Here is a 25,591-nt window from a genome sequence, read left to right as displayed (position 1 = left end):
CCCCCCCCCCCCCCCCCCCCCCCCCCCCCCCCCCCCCCCCAGCACAGTCAGAATTTAATGAGAATCTTCAGGAATATATGTTAATTTTTAGTATTCAATAATTCATACCTACCTAAGACTAACTGGAAGAAAATTAAATACAGAATAGTAGTACTCATCACTGACAGCTGCAGAAGCACACTGCACAGAGATTCAGAAACAAGGACGACCTTCCAAATCTTCCAGACATTATTCCCTATGGTTTGGTTCATTATCTTTTGTAGTTTGATGGTATTGAACAGTTACGGAATGGTATCTACCCACACTTATTTTAACAGTTGAAATTTCCACTTTACGTTTTATTAGAGTGCAGAATTCACCTTGCCTAAAACTTTACTACTGAAAACTAGATGTATAGTGCTTTCTATAGTTAATAGAGTGAAGCTGGCACCAGAGGATAATATGTAATCTTGTCACAAATTATGCAGGTGAAGGCAATTAATTTAACTGTGGGAGAATCTCCCCCTCCATTAATTAAAGGGCAGCCTAGAAAAACAGCTTTGTCTAGAGACCAACTTGTAGATGGTTAAGTTGACGTGTGGTTGATCCCAAGTCCAGGTATCTCTGTTTAAGTATCTAGCGTGAAATTTCTCATTCTATCAGCAGTATATAATACTTCATGGAGTGCAAACAACAGCATAAGAGAAACATCAGTTGACCAACAAGAATCTTCAATGTTTCTCCCATCCAATCAATACTTTGCTGGAAAAATGAGTAAAACGACATCACAAGCTAGAAGCACTAAGCTTTAACAAATCGTAGCCACTTCATTTTGAAGGCTCTTGTCTGATGGTTAAGATGGACATGTGAGGTTTTGAGCAGCACAAGCAGAAAGGTCCATCAAGAACCGATTAATACAAATACTTAGAATGTGAATAGATCATTCCCAGCCCATGTAAGAACCACTGGCAGAATAGTTTTTTTTCTCACTATCTGGCAGGTAATCAACAACAGTGTTAGGTGAAAACAAAATAATTTGGAGGGCAGGCTTTAATACTCCTTAACCTGCTTGAGATTTACAGTGGTCACATGATAGTTTTGCGTGGTCTAGCTTCATAATTTGAGGATTACTTCTACATTGGTGCAGTAATATGGTGACACATTACCTGAAAAAAACACTCATGAAACAGATAATGATGCCTGACAACTTAAAAAATAAATAAAATCAACACAGGAGTTAAAATTTAATTTAATTATATTCAAAGAGAGAAAACAACTAATTTCAAGCATCAACTGTCCAATAGTGAACATTCTGGTTGACTTTTTTCTTTCATGCTACTTCAAAGCAATGACAGAACGGTTTTACTTTATACTTTTCAAAAAAAATAGTCTAACAGTGAATAGAAGCAAGCTAGGAAAATCTGTGACACATGAATAGTTTTTCTTCTTCATTTAGGTATTTGAATAGAGCTATGCACTTACCACTGACACGCAAATTTCTCACTGTCTATTTCTACTATTCCTGGTGGTGGAGCAACATGTGGTGCTGCTCTAGAGGCTGTGGGGAAGGAAAAAACATATTTGCTGAATGAAACAAATGATTTTCAAAGCCATGACTATCACTGATACAGTTTCTCCTATGCTTGTAAGCTGGGTATTTCCAACTAAGGTAAGTCACAGAGGTGGACTAAGACTACAGATTTGCACCAGTTTCCAGTTTATCAAAATGAAGCAGGGCAGGCCAAGGCCAGAGACACCACTGAAGTGGAATCATGAAGCAACCACTTAGTGAAGGACAGCTTCCAGATTCATCATCATGATCCATGATCTCAGTGCTAACTCTAAGAAGGACAGAATACCGAATATGATTTAAGAATGACAGGATGCTCCACAAGAACAGGCACAAATACATAGTAGTTTTTCCAACTCCTAAGTTGAAACAAGTTGAATGTAAAGAATTTTGTTTCAATGTCACGTTGGTTCCTTCTATTCATTCTCATTCATCTCCTTAGTCACATTCTTTTCCACTCATTTCCACCGAGATATCTAAACCCGTTCCAGAAACATTGGACGTGAATATTACTATATGTCACATTGATTCTTTCTCTGTTTCTCCTCAGAATGAGTAACTTTGTTCTATTCTGCATGCACTTGAGGTATACTCCCTATGTTGAGTCTGGCTTGCCCACGATAGCAATCGGTAAGCAATCTCCGCGTCCTTATCTCAACCCATGAGCCCTTTCCACTCTATTTTTCTCCACCTCTTCCTTTGAAGGGGAGGAGTGAGAGAGCAGTTGCAGTAGAGTTTATCTGTCCATCAGGGTGAAACCACCACAATACCATATATATATATATCCATATGTGTGTGTGTGTATATATATACACACATATATAATATATATATAATAACTATAGCATTATATATACCACATATATAACATACGCACACATACACCATATATAATGCTATACTTATTTATGTAAATCAACTAGAAACCTACAAAAGACAGAAATTATACATGCCACATAGGAAACTCTGTAGAAGAGTATGTTCCCTTGTAGTGATACTAACCTGGGACACCCGCTGCATGGGCCTGTGAAGAACCATGATCCATTACTGGTGGTCTGACATCAGGTACTCCTTGCTGGTTAACACACTGATGTTCAATGAGTTTTACAGCAGTAAGCGCATCAGGTCCAAACATCTGGATGTCCATAGAAACCAGACATACTAATGTATCTAAAGTATTAAATGCAAAATCGACAATGACATTAGGACAAGACAAATGAATGCTGCTAGGACAAATTGATTTGCTTTAAAATTGTCAAGTGTTGAAAGAAAACAAGCCTCAGTATGCTTCTGCAGATTTTACACAATTTCTTACTGACATAAAAATATTTTAAAATAATTCTAGCTTCCATAGTTACTATCATCATCAGTTTCTTGCAGACACAAAGAGTTATTATAGTAAAATTTACTACTGCAATACCTATCGCTGAGCTGTGCACACACGCACACAAGCAAGCCACATTTTCAACCACTGAACATGACCCATTCTGAAGTCTTTTTTCCTATGTAGGTGAGAGTAGCAGATTTTGTCTTGCTTCTGCCTTACCTATGCTCTTCTCTACTTTAGAAATCTTTGTGCAGGCCACTTCTCCCATTTCTGTGAGCATGTATAGCACCTCAAGTGCTGAGATTACAAGCAGCACATCTGGCAGCGTGAGATGACATATGATCTCTTTGTAGGATTCTTGATCCACATATTCACAAATTAAGACACCATTATCTTCAGCCTTACAAAGATTTGCCAAGATTTCCATGCCTGCAAAAAAAAATACAAAATAGTTTAACAGCAATAATTTAAATTCTAATACAGCAACAAGAATAGCTTGAGATCTTACCTCTCATTTTTAAAAATCTATCCCTTGACATGAGGCATTTTGTAACAGTGTGAAACATTAGATGAGTAGTTTTGAAATCAACAGGATCCAAAAGAAGCTGATAGGAAAAAAGAAAAAAAAAAATCTATGACTAACGCTATGCATATAGTGCTAACAGTTCAAATTCTTAAATATGTACATCAAAACATAAGATTCAAAAGTGGTTAAATGGAGCATAGCTAAATGGCACTTGCGTTCACAAAAACAGAACCCTGTGAGGTTGTTTTTTTTATTTTAGCTAGCATTTTTAGCCCCCTCTTCCTCTTCTACTCTGAAGTAGCAGTCTAATTTACATTTTTTCTCAGACTAAGGAAAATAACTTGATTTCCATGCAGCTAACAGCATACTCAAATATATTTTAGCATCCGCCAAAGAGCAAAACTCGAGTAGGAACAAGCATTCCTTCCCAAAGGCTACCACAGTTGTTCATCCTACTTCTATCCACTTCTGCTTCTCTACCAGAGTTCTCAGACATTGTAACAGGTAACATTCTTTCTTGTTCAAGAGAAGCTGGATACATAGTAAATGAAAACACAAACTTCTTCAGACATGGAGCAGTGGACCAATACTTCAAGTCTCATACTCTGGTATCTAACCATTTAATTTAAATGTATCTGTTATATTTAAAAATTAAAGGAATAATTGAACATAACTCCCTGTAAATTCTGTACTATTTATCTGCGCAATGATATGGCAACATGACACAGTACATTACTTTCAAATCTCTTTGAAAAGAAAAAAGATGTCTCATGATTCAGGCACTATATCCAGCACCATTCTGGTGCCTGCTCATCGTGGCATAAAACCCTCTACCACCCGCTTTTTTCAAATGTTCTGTTTTGAAATTATAACTAAAGGAAGTACGAAGCAAGCAAGCTAGAGTATAGTCTGCAGAACTGAGCTAGTTCCCTTCTTCCATCTGCAGAACTGAAAATTATGCAGTATGAATATCCTGTATGTCCTCACGTAATCAGACTTCTCCATGTGAATCTGTTTAAGTAAACTAACACATACAGCCTGTATTTTTTTTTTTTTTTTTTTTTTTTTTACTTTTGGCCTTGAATACTCACTTTCAAATTGCTATTTACAAATTCAGAGAATGATTTATTTACTGCTTCATCCAACTATCAAGGAAAAGTAATTCATTTAATTAACATTAAAGTAATGCCTTTATCAAATGATATTTTAATTATTCTGTTTTGAAGCACATTACCTCTGCTGCAATATTTCCCAGCGTGTCAAGCCCCAACTGCCGTAGAGAAATAAAATGACTGTGAGCAGAGAGTAGCAGGAACCGAAGACAAGTACGATTAGCTGCCAAAAGTTTAACATTTCCCTCTTCAAAAGAAAGATTACGTAAAATCACTGCGATCTGAAGAACCCGCTGCCCTTCGATATCATTAATGCCCAATTTGCGAGGTGGATGAAATAAAGATTCCCAAATCCAATCTTCTGATGGAATTTCTACAAGGTAAATAAACAGATATTTTAGTCCTTCCTTTGGTGTATTTACAAACATGTATGGATTAAGCTTAGTCAAGATTTCTCACCTTGAGATTTGCTTCTGTCAGAAATTAGGTCACGTACTTCAATATCCTCGACAATATCCTTCCAAAACTGAAGGAAAAAATAGAAATACACTTAATTTCTAGGGGATTATATTTCTTGAATTAGTATTTTTTTATTATTTTTATTACTTTAAAATATTTTTCAATAGGAAAAAGCCTATTGTTAAAAAATAGGCTAGTGCCCTAAGTCTTGACTTATCTAATAGCATCAAAACTTTTCACTCATGGAATGACACACAAGATGTTCAGTACTTCTCATGAGGAAGCTCTTCCTTTCACAAGTTCCAGAAGTATACTTTCATGATGAACCAACAGTACCCTCAAGCTACGCTACTGAAACTACATGGGTGTTCTTCCACAAACCATTACAAATCCAGCAATAAGTGGAAAAAAGTAGAGCTCATTCTCTTTCGCTTCCTACAAGCAGTGAATACATAAGGCAGATGATCTCTCTCAGTTTCAGTAAACCTTAGCTCCTGCCAGAAGTCCAGCAGATAAGATTTTATTTGGAGAGACTTTCTAAAGCTTCTAAAATGTTTTCCACATCATCTTAACTCAATAAACAGAGAGAAGCAACAACCACCGCCACCAGAAACCTTTATAAATAAATGTAAAGCAGAAAACTTCAGCAGACTAGAATTCAAATTACTTTATAAATATATGGCCTGATCTGTAAACGGTTACATGGCTTGGCCTGGTGAAATTAACTATCAATCAAGGAATCAAAGGTTTGCAAGCTAATAAAAATATACACTCTAACGTCTACTAAAGCTTAAAGATACATAATATATTCTAATGCATACATCAGAATAAAAATGTAAACTTTCATTTGAGTAATGTATACATTTCTTTGACTCACTGAAGAAATAGAGCTACTCTTCTGGCTATGAACACTGAATAAAAGCACAAATAAATCCTGATAAAAAGGGAAGGATGGTACAACCAGCTGAACAGCAGGAGAAATTTTGCTATGCAAATGTAATTACTAAATTACAGCATTCATACCAAGCTTGGCACTATTATTTTCTTGAAAAATATAATACTACAGATTTTCTAAATTGGAAGGAAAGGAATTTTATTTGTCACTGCAATGCTGCTAAATGACATCCAAGTGCTGTTTAGTAAAGAGGCTGACTTGCACAGAAAGGATTATTACCTCATTTTAGCCAAGACAAGAACAGCTAGATAAAAATCTAGCCTCCTACTGTTTGTGATAAACAGATTTTTCTAGTTAATACTGAGGCTACAATCAAGACCCCATAGAAGACCAAGGAATGGAAATAAAGTTTCCAGAATGTACTTCATTTTGAGCTGCCTTTCCTTTTAAAAAAAGGAGACTATAGCATTTAGGGAAGCAGTTTCAGTCCTGATTTAAAGGGCATATAAAATATATTATCTGGAAATAGACTCTTTACTTTAGGATGTTTCCTTCTGGAAAAGGAATGAAGACAATAATCCTTCATATTTCACTGCTACTTAAAAGAAAAACCTTACAAGCTTTTAAGGATTAGCTGTTTAATCAGTTAAGGATTTATTATTATTATTATTATTATTTTTACGTGACTATTGAGCAGAGATACTTAGAAGTCTTCATCTTTAACCTGAACCTCTTTGGAAGAGGACAAAGTCAATCACGGCGCAATGTTAAAACTGCTGTCCCATGTTAAATGGTAAAACAGCACGATCACATTTTGCTAGCTGAATCTTCCAATAACCCACTTTTTGCCTCTTAGTATTTCAGCTTACAGTCCAAAGCCAAACGTTTAAGAACCTCTGGCAATAAGAACTCTCAAAGGAGCTTATTTTTTCCATCTAGAAGGCATGTTCTCAAAAGAGTGCAAAATGACGATTTGATTTTTTATGCAGACGAAGACACAGCAGATACTGCTGAAGATAAAGCCTCAAAGTCCTATGGCTAAAATGAGGACAGAAATACATTGCTGGAAGAGCACATATCTCGCCTAACACAAAATAAATGGACCCACCCTAGATGCTTGAACAACTGACACACTCTCCCCTTCCTTAAGCAGCAGTCTGACAAACAATTGTAGGTGTCAGGTAGGATAGGTTCATCTTTTTCAGAAAAAGACAGAACATGGCTTCTTTCTGCCAGCTAAAATGAGAGATTCCAAGGCACCAGAGAAAGTTTCCTTACGTAACTGTTATTATTATATATTTCTCTTTTGTGTTTATTTCTACATACGCTATCGCTGCAGATGATCACACTCACTGAGAACGCTGCTTTCTTTACCTGCAGAAGTGTCCCAGGGCCTTTTGCTCACTAAAACCTGTAGGCTTACATTCCCAAAGCCAGCATTTATCGGGGGTGTTTCAGCAACCGTGAATTGTCTTCTGCAGTAGTAAATCAAACTTCGTGTGATCACTTTGCAGATTTTAAGATTTCAAACATTCTGCAAAAGTTCCAGCACTGTCACTTGAGTCCTACTGGAGGTAGCTGTGATGTTCAGAGAAGTTGTATTTTCATACTTGCTTAGTACATGAACAGCTAACTCAGGAGAAAGACCGAGTAGAAAAAGCATGGCACCTCACAGAACAAAAACCTGTTAGGAAATCCTTCCAGACTCTTGATACCCCAGAACAGGGAAGAAGCTGACAACATACATATTCAAACGAGATGTCCAAGCAGGTAACCTGTGATAGACCATACTCTCTTCAGCCTAATCATTCATCCAAAAACAAAGTAGAAAAGCATGTTTCTACAGAGGATATGGAAAAGAATTACACTGATTCAGCCACTCTAGCACAACCTCAACAGCCTTGTGGATGACTTGGAGAAATGCTTTCAAAATCAGAAGGTCAGCAGTAAGTTCATGCATGCTTCTAGAACCAGTCTGGCTCTGGACCAGAACACTCACTTCTCATACTGTTTAATACAAAGACATGAATATTGGTCTATATTCAGACAGACACACACCCCTAGTTTTTAGGGGAGGTAAAAAACAAACAACAAGCCAATCTCAGGAAGCTACATCTTCCATTCAACAAGCCAGTAACTTAAATAGCTTCACTTATCAGTAACATTCAAAAATCCAAGCAGGTAAGCCAAAACATCTGGTATTTCAAGCAATGATTTTGGAAATGAACTGTTAACTATAGAGAAGACAGAATTCCCTAAGACTCTAGTTGTTGACAAGCATTTTACAACAAATGCTGAACGTACAGATGGGAGCCTGGTAAGTTTTTATCAGTATTTTGAGCTCCAGAACACCTGAAAGCTTTACCATAGAGAGCTGATGTGGATTTTCCATTAATTACAAAAATATTTAAAAACCATACTAGAGAAAACCACAAATTAACAAAGAATAGCACCTTGTTCTGAAAGTTATCCACTGAAATTCTGGTGAAATACAGATGTTTCCATATCTCAGACAGATCTTCACATTGGAATCAAGTGTCTTGACAGTAAGTGATCAAAAAAAAAATAAAATAACCAACCAACAGTTCTTCGTCTACAGCACTAGGATTACCTACATCTTGTACTCCTGAGTAAAGGTGTTGAGACATCCTATGGAAGAAAGATCACTGAAAAGAATGTGGGGGGGTGGGGAGGGTTGGGGGGGGGAGGGGAATCAGGGAATGACAAGGTGCAAAACAGAATTAAATAACCTACATACGTTTGAGATCCACCTGTGAGAAAAGAACAAGGCAAAATATGCCAGCACTTTTATTTTCCCAAAGAAAAGTCAAGAGTGCAGTAAGATGGATTAGATCAACCTGAGCACTCCTTTGAAGAACAACAGGGAAGCAAGAAAATAAGCATCACATGCAGTTATTACTTCCCTACGAAAAGGTGTGGATAGCTGCACTTCGATACTAAGTATCAACAGAAACGAGCAGGAAGGAAGAAAAATTGAAGCTCTTTATCAACATTTATCCCTATATAAATATTTTAGGTCATTATATAATACCGATAATTGGAACATAAAGCTAAAACTTGGACTCAAACAAGTAACACTTGACTACGTGACATCTAGATGATAAGAGATAATGGATGGGGGTTAAAGAACTTGATTCACGTGCACAATCTGATCACTGTCAATAGACAAGTTCCTCTGGAAAGATACACAGGATTATACATAATTCACTGAAAATCAGATCGACCAAATTACTGTCTGTAAAAAACAATGGATGTCTGAGTTCACAAATCATGTACTGCAGCAACGATCATGGCTACTTATTGTCCAAGAAAAATATGAGTGCAAGTGGAGCCAAATCTGAGCTCAACAGCTTGACGGATCACTAAGAGAAAGGAAGTCACATTTGGAAAGTACTTAAGGCATGTAAATTTGTAAGGATCTCTCCCTACACATCATGTGAGACAGACTCAAAAAATAAATGCACAGTAAATGAATATTAAGCTTACACAAAGAAAAGAGTTGGACAATAAAAGGAGGGAAGGAGGGAAGGACAGAAGGCGTTATGTAAAGCAATAAAGAAAGCACAGAAAGTGCATAAGCATGGACTTTGGAACTCCACAGCCAGAAGAGGCACCTAACTACAGATTTAAGCCTACTTGCAGGACCAGGAAAACTCAGAAAGGGAGACAGCAAGAAATTAACATAGCTATAAGGGAAAACAGCAGGCACAATTAAAGTGATACTCAGATTTTGACAGCTAATAGAACAGAGATTAAGTATGCATTCATGTTCACTGATTAGTAAAGATATTTGATTCAGTTTAGAGGGAAGCACTGTACAAAGCAAGAAAGTATCCAGCACTATATATAATGGAAAGTGCAAAAGAAGATTGGAAAACTTGTAATGTGGTGAGGATTGGCAAAACAAACATGCAAACAATGAAACAAAACCTGATTCTCTCCAAGTTTAGTATAAAGTAAAGAAATACACTTCAGCTGGAATATTAGTGGTGTTAAAGGACAAACCGAAAGATTTAAGCCACTTTGTTTGTGGATATGACATTACCAAACCAGAAGACTGTTTTGAAAGAATCATGACACTGTTAGCCATTTGTGAAGCTTTACAAAAAATGATAGTGGCTTACAATGTCATCTGGAAAGTGAAGTAGGTATGTTTAGAAAAGAGAGAGCAGCAGTAATACAACTCTTTAGCACAGAGCTTTCTACTTGCTCCTAAATGCCTGATCAATGCTGACTAAGGTAAAAAGATGGATAGAATCTAAAGGAAATCTACTGTAACTAACCATTGCACAAAATATGCAGAAGACAGACTAAAAAACATCACATTTTGTATCAAAGTGAAAATATACTAGTAATATATATAGTTAGATGACAATGGAAAGGTAATTCAGCTAAATGAAAGCAATATCAGAAATAAGCAGTACCAGAGTTGTTCAGAAAGAGAGGATATGTAAAGTAAAATGATTTTAAGTCAAAACTGGAAGAGAGCAGAATATAAAAATCAAACTATGGGTGCTGAAGCACTTGAAAAATTCTTTATGATACATGAATAGAGAACTAAAAGAGTTGCCTGAATACCAAATAGCCAACAGTAATGACTTAGATAGCTGAAGGTGGGAGAAATTGTAATGATACTGTACTACTCAGGATGAACTAAAATGTAGTAAAAGAATGAGAAAAAATAATGAAAATACATGGCCATTTTTCTTTTTTTGAACTGTAATTTAAAAATACTAATACGATTAAGAGACTAAAAATTAAATCAAGTTAATTTTAAGCAAATGTTAAGTAAAAACTTAGACAATTTTTATGACCCCTGAAATGACCCCAATTATATTTATAAAGGTATTAAAATACAGAAACTAGCTGCCTCTGTAAAATCAAAAAGTTCCAAGTTTATAGTCATGTATTTTAATAAGCATAAGAAGAAGCTTGGAAAAAGAGTTGATTTAATAAGTGTAGGTATATAGATGAAACATCAAATGTTCTGAGCATCCCTCATTGATCATTTATATTTTGTCTATTGCATTTGAAAGCTATTTTCAGCAAATTAAGATTAGGAAGAGTTCAGTACTTTTTGCATAAAACCGACACAGCAACACTTAAATCACAATTACCAAGAACCAAATTTATTATTAATTACCAAATTTATTTTTCTTCTATGAATCCTGAATTTTACTCTGAGAATCATTTTCAAAACAGCTTCAAGATTTCTAATACTTATCTGTGAAAAACAAACTAAAATTCCAACAAAGGAAAAAAATCAACTAGTGTCTGAGGGTAATGGTTACAGATTTGAGAATTTCTATCAACTCAACTCCTACTAGCTTAGGATTTGTAAAGAAATTGCTCTTTCCCAGAACCTGTTATTAATATCCACCATTTCTATGTTCATGCCATCACTATCCCAGACTATCTCTTTCGATTCATAATTGTGCACTTTTTTTCTTCTGTTTAAAAACTTTTCTGTTCTTTTCTGTTTTCATCTTTACAGAAATATCTAATCTGCTGTCACTATAGCAGAGAAACAGACTGGAATGATAACCTTAGGAAACCGAACAAACCACTGGCAGTAAAATAAAAACAAGCTAAGAAGAATTTTTAAAAAGATAATGTGAACAGTGAATGGAGGGAGCACAACACACTCAATAGCCATTCTATTAATCTTAAAGCTGTAAAACCGATTTAAAAGACAGATATAACCATATCCACCCTGCCAGCCAAGTATCTCCATTCTATGTCAGGAAGCTCCCATAATGCTTCCTCTGTTTTGATACAGTCACAGCTGCAATACAAAATAAATGACTTCCAGTAGTGGGGTCAAACAAACGCTTTAAGTAAGATGTTCTGAAAAATCTGGATTCTTGGCATTAAGAGTTATTTTTAGATGTGGTGTTAAGTTTCTGACATGCTTTCAGTGGTATTTCACTACAGAATGGTACTATATGGGTTGTAGGGCTCAAAAATAGAGCTTGGCGAGTATCCAAGTCTCTTATTAGTAAACCTTACTGCAGCTACAGTGGTTCAACTTCACACTTGCTTAAAAACATTTATCAGAACCATCTGTCCTTATCTATCACAATTACTTAAGTTTATATAATTAATGAACATATAATGAATTAGAATTCCGTGCAATTCTAAATGTTTATAGATCTAAACATGGTACTTGTTGCTGCTCTAGATCAGCAACAGTCTGTGACAGTTTAGGGTGAAGATAAAACAGAAGTGTTAAGTGCTTAAAAACACACACACACAACCTATAATACTCTGGACATACTCCCCACTGGAAAAGGTAACATATTATCAAGAATTATTTTTTATGCTTGCCTTTGGTACACTTGAACCATGTTTACAAGATTATATACAAGCAAAATGAGAGCTTACTCTTTTTGTTGTTAACTTTATTTCGGAAATTATCATTAGGGAATCTATTCTTTGACATTTCAACAATATTTATAATTTATCACTAACACTACCATTCCCCAACTTGTCCCAAAATCAAGTTACATAAAAAAGAAAAAAAAAAGGCAAATGGAAAGAGCTCCTAAAAAAAAAAAAATCTCTATAATAACAGTCTTATTAATAATATATCCTAATTAATATATCTTTATACACTGGCAAGACATTTCAATGTGTGAGAAGATTAAGAAACTGAGCAGAAAACTGGCTATCAGTTTTTAAGGAACTCATCAGCTCACCTTTTCACATTTTCACGTAATAAAAAACATAAATTAGAGAAAAGCTAGATTAGAATATATGTTGCTATTTCAGACTCACAAATTTTCACCTGAAATTCTATTTATGGAAGTTGCTGTATGTTAAAGTGCATATGCTGAAATGTGAAACCTCCTTCAGATAACAGTACATTTTGGACTCTCATTCACCTCTAAATGCTCATCTAGAATAAGGAGGAAGCATTTACACAAAGTGACTTCTCTTACATTTTTTACCTAATTTCATTACTAATAGAGTATATCATGCCCTCTAGTGGGAAGATAAAAAAGCCTTGTGAATAAAAAAAATAACCGAAACAAACTCACAGTTCTAACTTAATGAAATTTGCCCTACGCTTCTTTTAACATGGTTCTGATTTTCATAACGCAGCACACTGGTGGTTGTTTTTTATTTGTTTTTTAATTGAAAGATCACCATTCTTTTCTCTTGCTAAAGTTTTCCTTTCCATCTCACATACTAGTTTTCTTTACAAAAAGAAACGTGGAATCTCTTTATCCATTTGCCTACATCTATCTTTTCTAAATACTTATTCCTCTGCTTATCAAAACATTTTATGATAGCTGTGATTTAGTGTCCTACTATATTTAAACAGAAGGAAAAAGATCGAGTAATTCAAGATACCCATGATACCCAAGATGCTAGTATACCCAAGATACCCAAGATGCTAGTATAGCATCTTGGATATAGATACCCAAGATGCTAGTATATCTTCATTTTTCTTCTTTTTAAAGGATTTGATACCCACCATATCCAGTTCAAAATGATTTAATATTTTTAAAATTACCTTAACAAAATCTCTATCAGTTTTCTCCTTCCATTCTTCTCCAAATACAGCAGAAAATGATCCTAAAGCTTTAAGCATAAAAAGCAGAATTCAGTAAAATATAAATGAACATTTTGACTTTTTACTAATCCACAAACTAAATTAAAGACTCAACAACACTACAGACTATTCTAGTGTCTCCTTTTCTTTAGAAGAATCCTGCACTAAATTGTATAATCCTGCTAAAATTTCTTTAGTAATTTAATTAACTACTACTGGAAGTTTGCAGTTTAAATAGAGAATAACTAGTCTATAAAGAATGGACTAGTTTGGGAACCCTATAAATAAATAAATGAAATGAAAAACTATGGGAAATTTTTCCAGAGCTCTTTTAAAGGAGACAAGATGACTCCTCAATTTTCAATCCCATGTCAACAACTAGTTTCCATGTGCAAACACTACCTTAATAGTTAAGTGAAGTCCCATTAATATTTTCCAAAAAACAGAAGAGTAGCAACGATAGTTTGACAGCACTCAACTGAAAGTCAATAATTAAGCAGGAAGTGTATTGAATGTTCTTGGATTTTTGATGGAGCCACCACCACAGCTTTTCTAATCATTACTGCTTAAAAGCAGCAAAGGTAAGATTTAGTCTATCTAAAACTAAGGTTTGTCTTGCAATAGTTCTGTAATGAACTAATGACAGGTGAAGTTACACTTAAATATTTTGGTTTGCAATGTTTTATCATTTTGAGCAAAATGCAAAAAAATCTAATTTCCAAGATTGCATCAGCTTTTAACTCTTACAGAAACCAAACCAAGACTGATGCTGCATTTCAAATTGTAGATACTAGACACTCCTCAAACCCCTGGGACTGTCCTACTGCATACAATGCAATTGTCATCTCAAACTATTTGGGGCAGGCGGGGAGGGGAGGAGCTGAAAACATTTTTCTTGTTACCTAGAAACACTGCATTATAAATATTATTACTAACAATGATAACACCTTAATTATAGACAAGCCAAATCTAAAACACACATTAAATTTAAATGAAATTAGTCAGCTATCATTTATTTACACCTGAAATTATCATGACAGTATTTTCATACTTAGTTTGCTAATTACAAATTTCATTTAATCACCAAACTTGACAATTTACCTTTTTTATTTATAGCACAAAAGCACACAAGTATTTCAAATTGAAAAATTAAAATCCATGCTACAAAAATGCGTAAGCATCCCCCTTTTCCCAGTTTGTCTTAATTAGTCTTCCTAATGCTGCTAGGACACTCTCTGGATTTATCTAGAAGACAATCTCTAGAGGTATCAAGTAAGATAAAAAAAGATAAAAATGAAGGTTTCCCCAGAGAAAGAAAAGAGCAAGCCCATTACATGCTTGTCACTCCCCTTGTCACTATTGTCACTCAAATATTTTTCAATGTAAGAAATACAAATAGGGGCCAGCTATGAACAAGCCTGTGCTCTGAGTCCAATTTAAGAGCTTGAAAAAACGCCATCTACCTTTGCAATGTCCAAAAGATCATGAAATAACAATACAAATTTAATTATTTACAGATTTCTAGATCCATAAAAGGATTCCATCAAAGGAATGGTGAGTGAGGCCAAACAAAAAAAATCTAGAGAGCAAGCATCCTTGGAATTACTAACGTGGTGGGCTATGTTCCACTTTAGCTTCCCTTCAAACATTTTTCTTTGTAAGTTCCTGTGACTAGGGTAGATGCAGATCCTAAATGATTAATATCTAATCATACCTGAAGGGCATGGGCACAAGTCACAAACATAAGTGAGAAGTCAGAAAATACTAATGCTATATTGAGAGGGAGGGGGGCTACAAATCATTATGTAAAAAAGTTCATTTAAACAATGTAAAAACAGTGTACAATGTCTAGCATAGATTCTTTCCCAGAATTTTAAAACAGGAACTCTGACATACCATACTATGTTTGTGCTTACACATGCAAAGCAGATTTACACTCAAACACATATGATCATCTGTAGTAGCAGACAAACATATTTAGCTAAAAATGTTCATTTCAGCTATTTCTTATTGTAAAACTCAAAAAAAAAAAAAAAAGTACATAAACCCAGTAAATACTTCCTCCTCCTCCTCACCACGAGGAAGGAGCTATGCTTTTATGAGTTTTAGGATTGCCTTTTTTTTTTTTTTTCTTCCCCTCTCCTTGACAGAAAGACAGACAAGTAATTAACAAGGAACACCTTGGCATGGAGGCCACACGGAACAGCTCAAACAGAAGAATTTATTTCACATAGTAAAGTATTCTGATGGAATAGACTCCCTTTAAAAACTGAAGTGCTAACACATCAAGTATCTCTTATCCCTTGAGTTTTGCTTTCTGAATTTCACTACAGTTAAATGCAAAGTACCAGGATAAGATCTTACTGGGTCAGTTTACAGACTGCCTTTTCTTAATTTTTAATTTGTGATTGTCACTAGAAAATAATTATGAAAAATCAGTATTATCCTACAAATTTAGAAGAAAGCAGTAACACACTATAAGCAATGGAAATCCAATGCTGTGAATTTGAGCAACTTGAACAATTTAACTGTCTCTAAAAAACTAATTCTTAATTTTCATTAAAATGTTAAATAACCCTGCTTTAAATCACCTGAGAAGTTATTTGTAATTTTCCAAGTTTGATATAAACAATAATTGTGGAAGAGGTAAAAATGAAAACTAGATACTGGTATGTTACAGTGCAATAAATTACAAACATTTTGGTTATTAAGGATTGTGAAAGATGCAACAAACAGGTATTGACTCTGTTGCAAAAATGTTGTCACATACTTACTGTCATCAAACACCCCAGCATTAGCAAGCAGTAATGTGATGATTTTAGGGTCCTTTTCAAGCTGCATGACATGCTTGCTTTCGTTTGAAAGAAGAGTACATACATTAATTGCAAAATCCACTTCATTTGGGAGTCCAGATAACAGTGAAAGCACCAATTTATTATAGTCATTTGGTGAATTAAAGTCCATAGACAGCCCATAGCTTTGACGAAGGTAATCTAAATAAGAAAAAAATAATTAAAACAATGTTTTCACAGCTAAACTAATTAATATTCAAACTAGATATTGTGCTATGTTATTATGAATGATTATTTTTAAATTAGTTTATTAAGAAGGTATTGCTTTTACGGTATTCAATTTATTTTTCCATTTGTCTTTGGCCAAAACATTGAACACATTCTACCTAGTTGTGTACCTTTCTAGTTAGATATTAATTCCTTCAACATCTCCAGAATGGAAAACTGCAATATGTTCTTCCATAGAAAAGCTTTGAAAATGCAAACTTTAATTAAAGCAGGATATCATCTGGAGTCACTCTCTACACAACAAATTACACATCCCTTCCACAGAGTCCACGAGATTCCGATGTGCTTATTGGTTCTTTTCAAGATTGATACTTTGGTCCGTAAATTACAACGGGGTTGATTCGGGCTTCTTATGCATGAGCTTTGTTCCTCAGATTTTAAAGCTTAATTAATCATATGCTCAACTCAGGTATTTGGCTTTGCAGTGTAATGATTGATACAATGGAAACAAAATCTGAATATTTTCAAGATACCTTGTTTCAAGAACAGTAACTTTTCAGCCCTGCTAATTAGAAAGAGAAACATTTGGAATGAATTATATATTAATATATATTAATATATTAAATATATTAATTTTATTTTGGCTCACAATTGAAAGGTTTTTGAAGTATTAACAATTTGAGTGACCTATAGACTTGATGGTTTTAATATTATTGTGAACTTATTTATACACTGTAGCTTGTTCCAAAATATATATGAAAAAAAAAAAAAAAAAAAAACTTTTTTCCTCAAAAATTTACCTGACACACTGTGTTGCTGGTAGTTATAGGAAGATGGAATTGCACCAATGGGAAGTTGTGGCTTTGGATTGCCTGGTTGTACCTCATCATCCTCCTCCCCAAAATGATGGACTTTTTCATACTTTTCTAGATAGCTGGAATAAAAAATAATAATAAATAAAAAATAGCATAAGTTTTAACATACATAGTATAACTCAATCCTTCATCTCCCTCAAGAGATGAACTGCCGAAGGAAACAAATCGTACAAACATGAAGATTTACTGGAAACAGTAGTCAAAGTGGCATAAAACATAAAACGTGAGTCAGACTGACAATAGGTGATACAGAAAATGCAGATATATGGAATTATGGATTTATATATCCCCTTTCTTCACATTTTTCAACAGCAATTCCTAGATAAATCACAACCCATTGAGCCCTCCTGTGACCAAGTCCATTTTTCCCAAATCAGATTTTGCATTAGCTTCCCCAGATAAGTCTGCAAGTGAAAGCACTGTAAAAGTTATTCGGTACGTTTTACCAATATACTTATTGAGGTCAAGTCCAGAAAAACACTTCCTTCCTTCCTCCTGACCTAAAGAAAAACAATATATCAAATCCCAGCTATTACACAAGAGTAAGAGAGTTTAGATATACTGAAGGCAGTAATTCAAGGTCAGAAATTCTGAGCCACAGCTGCAACCAATGACTATTGGAAATCCCTTTAAACCTTTTCAGAAAAAAAAAAAAAAAAAAGGTTGATATACTGTACACAGTGGCAGATTATCCCAGTGTTCTGCAAGCACAGAAGCTATATACACACAACAAAATCAAATAGTTAATCACCTTGGTAAATTAATTACCTCAGCATAGGGTGGTTTTTTTCATTACAAACTATGACTTTGAGAACTTAGTACACACCAACATATAAAGAAAGGCAACTTAAAGGACCCAGGGTAGCCTTGACTCTACACAAATGTACTTGATGCAACACCCCCTCCTGAAATTATTCCAAGATCACAAAGTTGCATTCAGTTACAAACTTTCGCTCTGTGGAAAAACTGACAAAATCCAATCAATTAAATCATACACAAAACACTACATAATCAGGAAATAATTCAAGACATTTATCTTCCCATTTGTATATGCCAGAAATATTTAGTATCTTAGGAGAAATAAAGCTTTTGATACAATTTTTGTATTACGTACTGACCAGTATCTGTTCCCTATTCTGATCATTCTGAAACCAGAACATGTTTCAGCAATTGTGAACAGAAAAAATGCCTGTGGCTTATGTATTCTGACAGGCTAAATCCCCACGTGTATGCATTAGTTGTTGGTATTTTAAGATAAACTTCACAGAGGCTTCTAAAATCAAGAGAGAGAACACAGTTGTGCAGCATCCTGAACTATGTGCAAGTCTAAAACATCTTAGGATCACAATATTTTCAATTTATTGTGGTCCAAAATGAAACTTGGGAACAACTAAAATATTTGCAGTTGAACGCTAGTCACTGCAGAAGTCTAGTGTTTGGTCTCTTACCAGCATTTGTGTGGAGGCTCTTCCAAACAGCTCACTAAATCGCTGAGTGTCATCAACACTGACTGAAGGAGTCTGCACTGCAATCGAGGGACCAATACTGAACAATGTTTTCATAAACCTAGCCTAACTTCTGGTATCAAGTCAAAGGGAAACCTAAAAATCTAGACATGATCTTTCTCACACATACACAAAAACGTGTTTTGCCTTGTTCTTCTCTGAGATCATCAAAAGCTGCTGAAATCACAGAAAAGACCCACCAAAGGAAAGACAGGAGCATCAAGAAGTCCTTGATCAGACTAATCAAATTCATGATAAGTCCCATCAATTTAAACTGAGCCTAAATGCATGTGTTTCTAGAACCAAGACCTAAAGGAGTAGCTCAATGACTGCTTGACTTTCCCTCCTGACCATCCCGTCTCTCACTCTTTAGTGAACTTATTCAGCAAATGAGGAGGATTCTAGGTTGATTTTCCACTGATTTACCAAACTGAACAGGGGTCAGATGAGCGCTAGAGCTGATGCAGGGGCACTAGCAGGTGTACATGGCTGGGGATGGTAAGAAGATGATGTGCATGTGCTGTTTCAACGATGGTAGAAGCTAGCCTGTCTTAGCTTGTCTAATAGGACTTCAGAAGTGCTGCGGCTGGATTTAATTTCCTCATACGTTGGCCTGAGTCAAAGCTTGAGCTTTGCATAAAACACTTTCATTACTGAATGTCAGATTTCATAAGAGTAAGTAAAAATCCCTACACAGAAACACATAGAGTGCTCAAAATACAGGGAATCTACCAAATCTACCACCATCCTAAAATAAAATACTGAACCTTATACTTTTTATTAAATCCATGTCCCAGCAGAGCTAACCACCATGAATATCCCAGATGTGCTCCTCTGCTAATACCTACTTTATTAAAATGTGAAAACAGTTCTGTCAAACATAGGCACTCTGAAATCTTAAAAATCAAGTCCCCTTCTCTCTGAGAGCAAATGATTACATTGCTTCCCACTCTATTTAAGTAAGAAATTTGGGGGGGACTAGAAAAATCTTAGGGGTGAGTATAAATTAGAAGACCTTTGCAAACTAAACTGATCTTACTCTTTTTGCTGGTGTTGACAACTCTTACAAATGTCTTATTCAATAAGTATTTCATAGGAAAACTGGATTGGAATCAACCTAAAGTGATGATCTACATTTTCCCTGTGTCAAAGCATGTACCAGCTTCACCCCCTTAAATCCTCAGCTCCTCTAGTTGTCATTTGATTTACTCAAGTTTCACCCCTCTCCCTTTTTCCTATCTCACCCCAAACTAATCTTCTAACCTGCTGAGAAAAATAAAGTCCCAAAGGCTAAAATGTTGTGTTTTTTGTTTTCCCTGTCACAAACAGAAAGACTTTCCCTACACCTACCCCATACATTATCCTTTTTAAAGCACTGCTAGTTTACAGGGGGGACATTTTGCTGTTTCTGAATCCACAGTTTAGCAACCCTATTACTGAATTTCAGCTACAATAACCAGACCATAATAGACTGACTTAGAATGATTCCTTAATGCTATGTAAGTACTGACTGTTCACAGACAAGTGTGCAGACCTCAATCCTCCAAACCCTCCATTCGTTTACTGCAGAGAGAAAGAATGACCTGGAATTTTAGTGAAGAGAAGCAGCTTTGTAAATTAGCTTATAAATGAGCTTTACTAGTCTTAAATTCTAATCTTACCGGTCTGGCATACAGCAACTGTACAAGCAGCAGAACAGTTATCATAAAGACAGGTCTTGCTTTAAAGACATAAGAAATTTAAGTATAATAAATAGAGCTTTTTTATTATTGAAAAATGGATGTGCAAAAGCTCGTAAATTATAATCAGGTAGTTACAAAAAGCTAATCTCACGTTTGAAAACAACTTAGACCTGTATCTATAGACCTGACAGGCATACTCTGATCTCAGATGTTTTTAAGAGATTCATAATGCTTCCTTTATTTAGCAAAGTCACAGGTAGTTCGTATCAACACCACCAGTCTCAATCTTTCAATCTTCTCTTTTAATTTCAACACCAACTAACTGATTGGGCCCTGAAAGAGAAAGATGCAGCTAATATGTACATAGAGGACTAAAGCAACTAACTAAATGAAGGACCAGAAGGAAACTACTAATAAAACAAGCAATGTAATGTATACAGGCTATAAAAGTTTCAGTGGCATCTGGGACAAAAATTAAGTAGCATGGTGAAGCCTTGGTGATCATGGGACAATGACGGAAACCAGATTCTGTACTCACACCAAAAGGTGCTCCTGTCAGCATGACATCTTAAATGGACATTATCCCAGCATACACAGGATCCAAAACATTCAAGAAACTGAAACACAATGGCCATTTACAGTCCCTACCTCCTCCTTTCAGCTCAGATCATGCTTCTATTCTGAGAGGCTTAACTTTTTTATTAAATGCCTGGTGAATAGCTAGAACTACTGGATATGCAAAGTAAAATACACGGGCAACCAAAGATGTGTGAAGCCTGGCTATTTTTAAAGGACAAGTCATTTGAATACTTTCTGAAAACTTGGTTCCTTTAAGGATCTTTTGAGTTGGAAATAAAAAGATAATACTTTTTGGAAAAAATCCGATTCACCTATTAGACATTCTGTTCCTGTGACAGAACTTCAGTAAGTCATTTGGTTTCATTCAGGTCCATGAGAAAATAAATTCTCTGAAGATGGCCAATATTTTTATACATTAAAAATACTTCCTTAAATAACAACCATAGATTTCATTCAGTGAAGTTAGCTTCAGGCCTGTTTAAAAACGTCTGGAAAAAATACTAATAAAAAGAAGTCACTACATGCATCTAGCGGCATGCAGAATTTACTGCTGCCAGTGGTCATGAAGGGGCTTAGAGTATGCCACCATCTCTCAAGCTATGGTTTCTGGTGCTTTTGAATCTCCTTCTTGCAAAAATTGAGGATATAAATAAAAAAGATCTAGACTTTCTTTCACGTGGACACCATAGTAATCTAAATTCAGAGTCCACTACATACTTCCTTAGTACTTGTCCACCTATTTTATGTATCATTACGAAGCATCTGACTTATTTGGGTATTTCAAGTCCCTATTATTACTCCCTCCCAGTAAATTTGCCAGATAAATTGTGGCAAAACAGTGAAGATGGCCTCAACCATTACAGACCAACAATGAATGTATTACTTTTGCATCCAGCTAAAGGAAAAGCAGGTACTACTCCCATCAGAGATCTCCTCCTGGTCTTTCCTTATTAACTTGTGGTACCATTTGAAGGCAGCAACCATTTTAAAAGATGACATCTTTACCAGACAATCCATTCTTGTCCTGTACCATGGATCTTCGCTGCCTACTTGAAAATCCAATCCATTTATGAATCTTACTGGCAGGCAGTATTTTGATCACAGAGGAGGCTGCTTCTCAGCAGGGCCATAGGGCTCACGCTCAGTTCTCCCAGCGCTGGTGAACACGGTGACAACTGGTGCCACGCTCCGGATGGAAACTTCTGCTTAGACCTTAACGAGTCTGCTGCTGCAGCCGCCTCAAGTAATGTCTAACTCATTTACTCATCCCATGGAAGTTCCTTTGCAGAGCCCCTGCCTCAGAAGTTAAGCAAACTACTTCCTGGAAATGCCTCAGACAACAGCAGGCTTCAAGGGTCCACTCAACCTTTTAACAAGCACCAAGCAGCTGCCTCACGCAGCTGTGCTCGATTCCATCTGTAACTATCCGCCTTTTACCTGTGCCATCAGCGATCTCTTCAGGGCTTTCTCCCCTGAATCCAAGGGTACCATGAATTCCAATTCAAGTTACATCCAATTATTGTCAGAACTGATGCTCGCAGCTGAATCCTTCAAAATAATGCTTGTGTGTTTTCCATCTTCACGTTGTTGCCTCAGTAACTCAGCCACCGAGCACCTCACACATACAGCGGCGCCCGGTGAAACATCCCACCTGTAGCACCACTCAGTGGCACTCTTTGATGTCTGGACTATTATGACTACCTAATTAGACTGGCTGACAAATCAAGATGAATGGGGTGCCAGATGAATAGGAAACTCCATCAGCTGTGTGTTTCTAACACCTGGCCTGCCAGCAGAGAGCTGCCCTCCGGCCTGGGCCGGCCCCTTGCCTGCTCTGTGCCCACGTAGCCCCAACCAAAACAGCCCGCTTCGCTCCAGGGACCCCACAGCTCCAGGGACCCCACAGCTCCAGTCTCCACCCTGGCACCCCCCGTTCACACCTCAGCAAACTGTCAGCAAATTCAGAAGGCCCCATTCAGATGAAACAGAGTCTCAAGCTTTCTAACAGATCCACTTGCAAACCAAGATTGCATGCGCTGCAGTTTAAGCGTGTTAACGTTTTGTAATGCAGGTTATGCAAGATTACATGACAGATGGTCCACTTTGTGGTTTGCTTGAAATTTGGTTAAGAAATCCTATCAAGAAGCCCTTGCAGAAAGAAAACCATATACATGCCTTCTTAATGAACTTCGGAATTTGCTACAGCAAGATCCTTTATCTATTGTTACAGAAAGAGGGGGAGAATTCATGAGCAATTTTGGAAGTTTCACTTTATTAGACATTACAACAAGAAAAAGACAGCATGCAATGCTTTAAAGTTCAAAAAAATCACTCAAGTCACTGAAAATATGTTCTTAATATCCATGAGAACACCAAGAGTAAAGGAATTAAGATATTACGTTATGCTTTAATATTAATAATGCTCTGATTTAGAAGGAAAATAATAAGAGACATATGCCAGACAACTGAAGTGTGCATGCTGGAATTCAAATGCAAGAGACTGGGGCAGCTGCAGCAGGGAGGGAACAAAACAGAACCGAAAAGAAGCCTCTGAAGCAACCACACAACCAGGAACTCCAACAGACTGTGGACAAATACACTACAGAACTGAGAGCTGGAGAAGATGACAGATATTTTGACTTTCTCAAGTTATGAGGAACTGACTCTGTTGTTAAAGAAGGAGGAGGAGGAGGAAGGAAGTACTAAAAGAAAAGGCAAGAGCTTCATTCACCAGGAGGACATGTTAGCCAAAATAGCAGCAGAAGGCAAGAATCAGACCTCTTGCTACCTCTACAATCCTTTAACTTTTCTCTAACTCTCCACAAATCCTGACACCCCTGTGGTCAGACCTGGCAGAAGAACTGCATGGGAAAGTCTCCGCATAGCAACAGCAGCGGCCTGGTAGACAAAGTTTTCACAGTTAAGCAACTGCATTCTGGTCTACTGCGCTGTAACCAACACCAAAATGTCTCAACACTTGCTTTTTTTGAAATGAAGATCCCTCACTTCCAGGTTTGCTTTTATTTATTTTTAAATTTAAATTAAACTGAGCCTGCTTGTGAGCCACAGCTGCAGTCCACAGCCCTCTTCCAGGACTAACCCTTCTACTGCGTTCTCACTGCTTGCCAAAAGCAGTTCTCCACCAGCACCACCACTCACCACTTCAGCAGCTGTTTCATCAGATCCAATAGCCTCCACCTCCAGCAATATCTGAGCTGCGCCACTGTTAGTAGTATTAATTCTCCAGACTACATCTGGGAATTAACTTTCCAACAACGATGTACTCATCTTACTAATTTTGTTGTCGTTCTGCTGCCACCTAGGCTGACAGCTCATCAGGCCTGTTAAGTATGTCAGTAGCCTCGGTTCAGCTCTTCAAGCAAAATATCAGAATCCTCAAGATCTTCTTTTTTCTATACCCATAACATGCTTGCAAATTCTAGAACACCCCCCCGCCCCCCCAGATTTTCTCTGTTTTGAAAAACAATCAGTCTGCAGTACTACTGAGATTTCCTGACAGTGCCTGCCTCTGAACGGCAAAGATGTGCTAATATAAATTGTACCACCTGGAAGGAGCCAAGAGATTAAAACTAAACACCGTGTGACTGCACAGAGCAGGTCACAATAACACAACGTCACTCACACCAGAAATCTCTTTTCAGGCACGCACAGACACAGCATGGCCTGAAATCCCAAATGCCACCATGTAATGCAAGTCTCCATAGTATTGCTGTAGTCAGGACAGAGCTGGTAGCAATGTGAGGGTGTGCCTCCATCCCAGAGATACACCGTGCTACAGTAATACCAACACCTGCAACTCACCACAGCTTAGTACCCAGCACCTCTTCTCCGCATGGACCGTAAAAACTTCTGTTTGGTGAATACCATTTAGGTCACTAAGTCAATTGTCAAAGTAAACACAAAAAATAAATAAAAATAACAAAGTAAACACAAAAATAGAAATGACCTATTTACACGACTTCTTTCACAATCATATCCTAATATGGGACAGTGTTTTGTGACTCCAACTTGCAGATTTATCTGACAGGTGTACTTAAAGAGGAACTATTCTTATATAAACATGCACATAAAAGAATATTTATGCACATATATTATGTACACAAAATATATTACTCAAAAAAAATCAGAACAGCAATTATCATTCCTACACAAGGCAGTAACTTATGGGAAACTTGAAGGCTGGTGGCTTCCATCAAAAAGAGTGGCTCATATTTTGCTGAAAGTTCATCTCCCAAAAGAAACCAGTAATTTTAAAATTAAAGTTAAAAATCTAATATATATTTAGAGTTGCTCACAAGATCAAAAAATAGCAAAAGCACGTGTAACATACTACGGACTTTGACCGCCACATAGAAACACCCAAGTGTTCCAGAAGTATTTCTGGAGACATGCAACTATGGCCAAAAACACTTGTCAATACAAACATGTAGTCACTCTTTTAAAGCAGATTGTGTACAAACTC

At 36.4% G+C, this 25,591-nt stretch overlaps 1 protein-coding gene and 1 long non-coding RNA gene across 2 annotated transcripts in view; one reads left to right on the top strand and one right to left on the bottom strand.

Moving 5' to 3' along the window:
• The window catches only part of ARID2 (AT-rich interaction domain 2), a 104,771-nt gene that overhangs the window by 29,278 nt on the left and 49,902 nt on the right, over positions 1-25,591 (bottom strand). Inside the window, exons 4-12 of the mRNA XM_035331415.1 lie at positions 17,268-17,401; positions 16,222-16,440; positions 13,409-13,476; positions 4,974-5,040; positions 4,637-4,887; positions 3,385-3,481; positions 3,096-3,305; positions 2,552-2,719; positions 1,462-1,537 (exon numbers count right to left, since the gene is read on the bottom strand). Of these exons, the coding sequence (XP_035187306.1) occupies positions 1,462-1,537; positions 2,552-2,719; positions 3,096-3,305; positions 3,385-3,481; positions 4,637-4,887; positions 4,974-5,040; positions 13,409-13,476; positions 16,222-16,440; positions 17,268-17,401 (1,290 nt within the window). The remainder of the gene's footprint in view (positions 1-1,461; positions 1,538-2,551; positions 2,720-3,095; positions 3,306-3,384; positions 3,482-4,636; positions 4,888-4,973; positions 5,041-13,408; positions 13,477-16,221; positions 16,441-17,267; positions 17,402-25,591) is intronic.
• LOC118169802 lies at positions 22,771-23,778 on the top strand. Its single transcript, XR_004752280.1, has 2 exons — positions 22,771-23,059; positions 23,180-23,778. It is a non-coding gene; the product is annotated as an uncharacterized LOC118169802 (long non-coding RNA).

The sequence above is a fragment of the Oxyura jamaicensis genome, chromosome 1 (genome assembly GCF_011077185.1).
Source record: "Oxyura jamaicensis isolate SHBP4307 breed ruddy duck chromosome 1, BPBGC_Ojam_1.0, whole genome shotgun sequence".
NCBI lineage: Eukaryota > Metazoa > Chordata > Aves > Anseriformes > Anatidae > Oxyura > Oxyura jamaicensis.
This window is presented reverse-complemented; position numbering and strand designations above follow the sequence as displayed.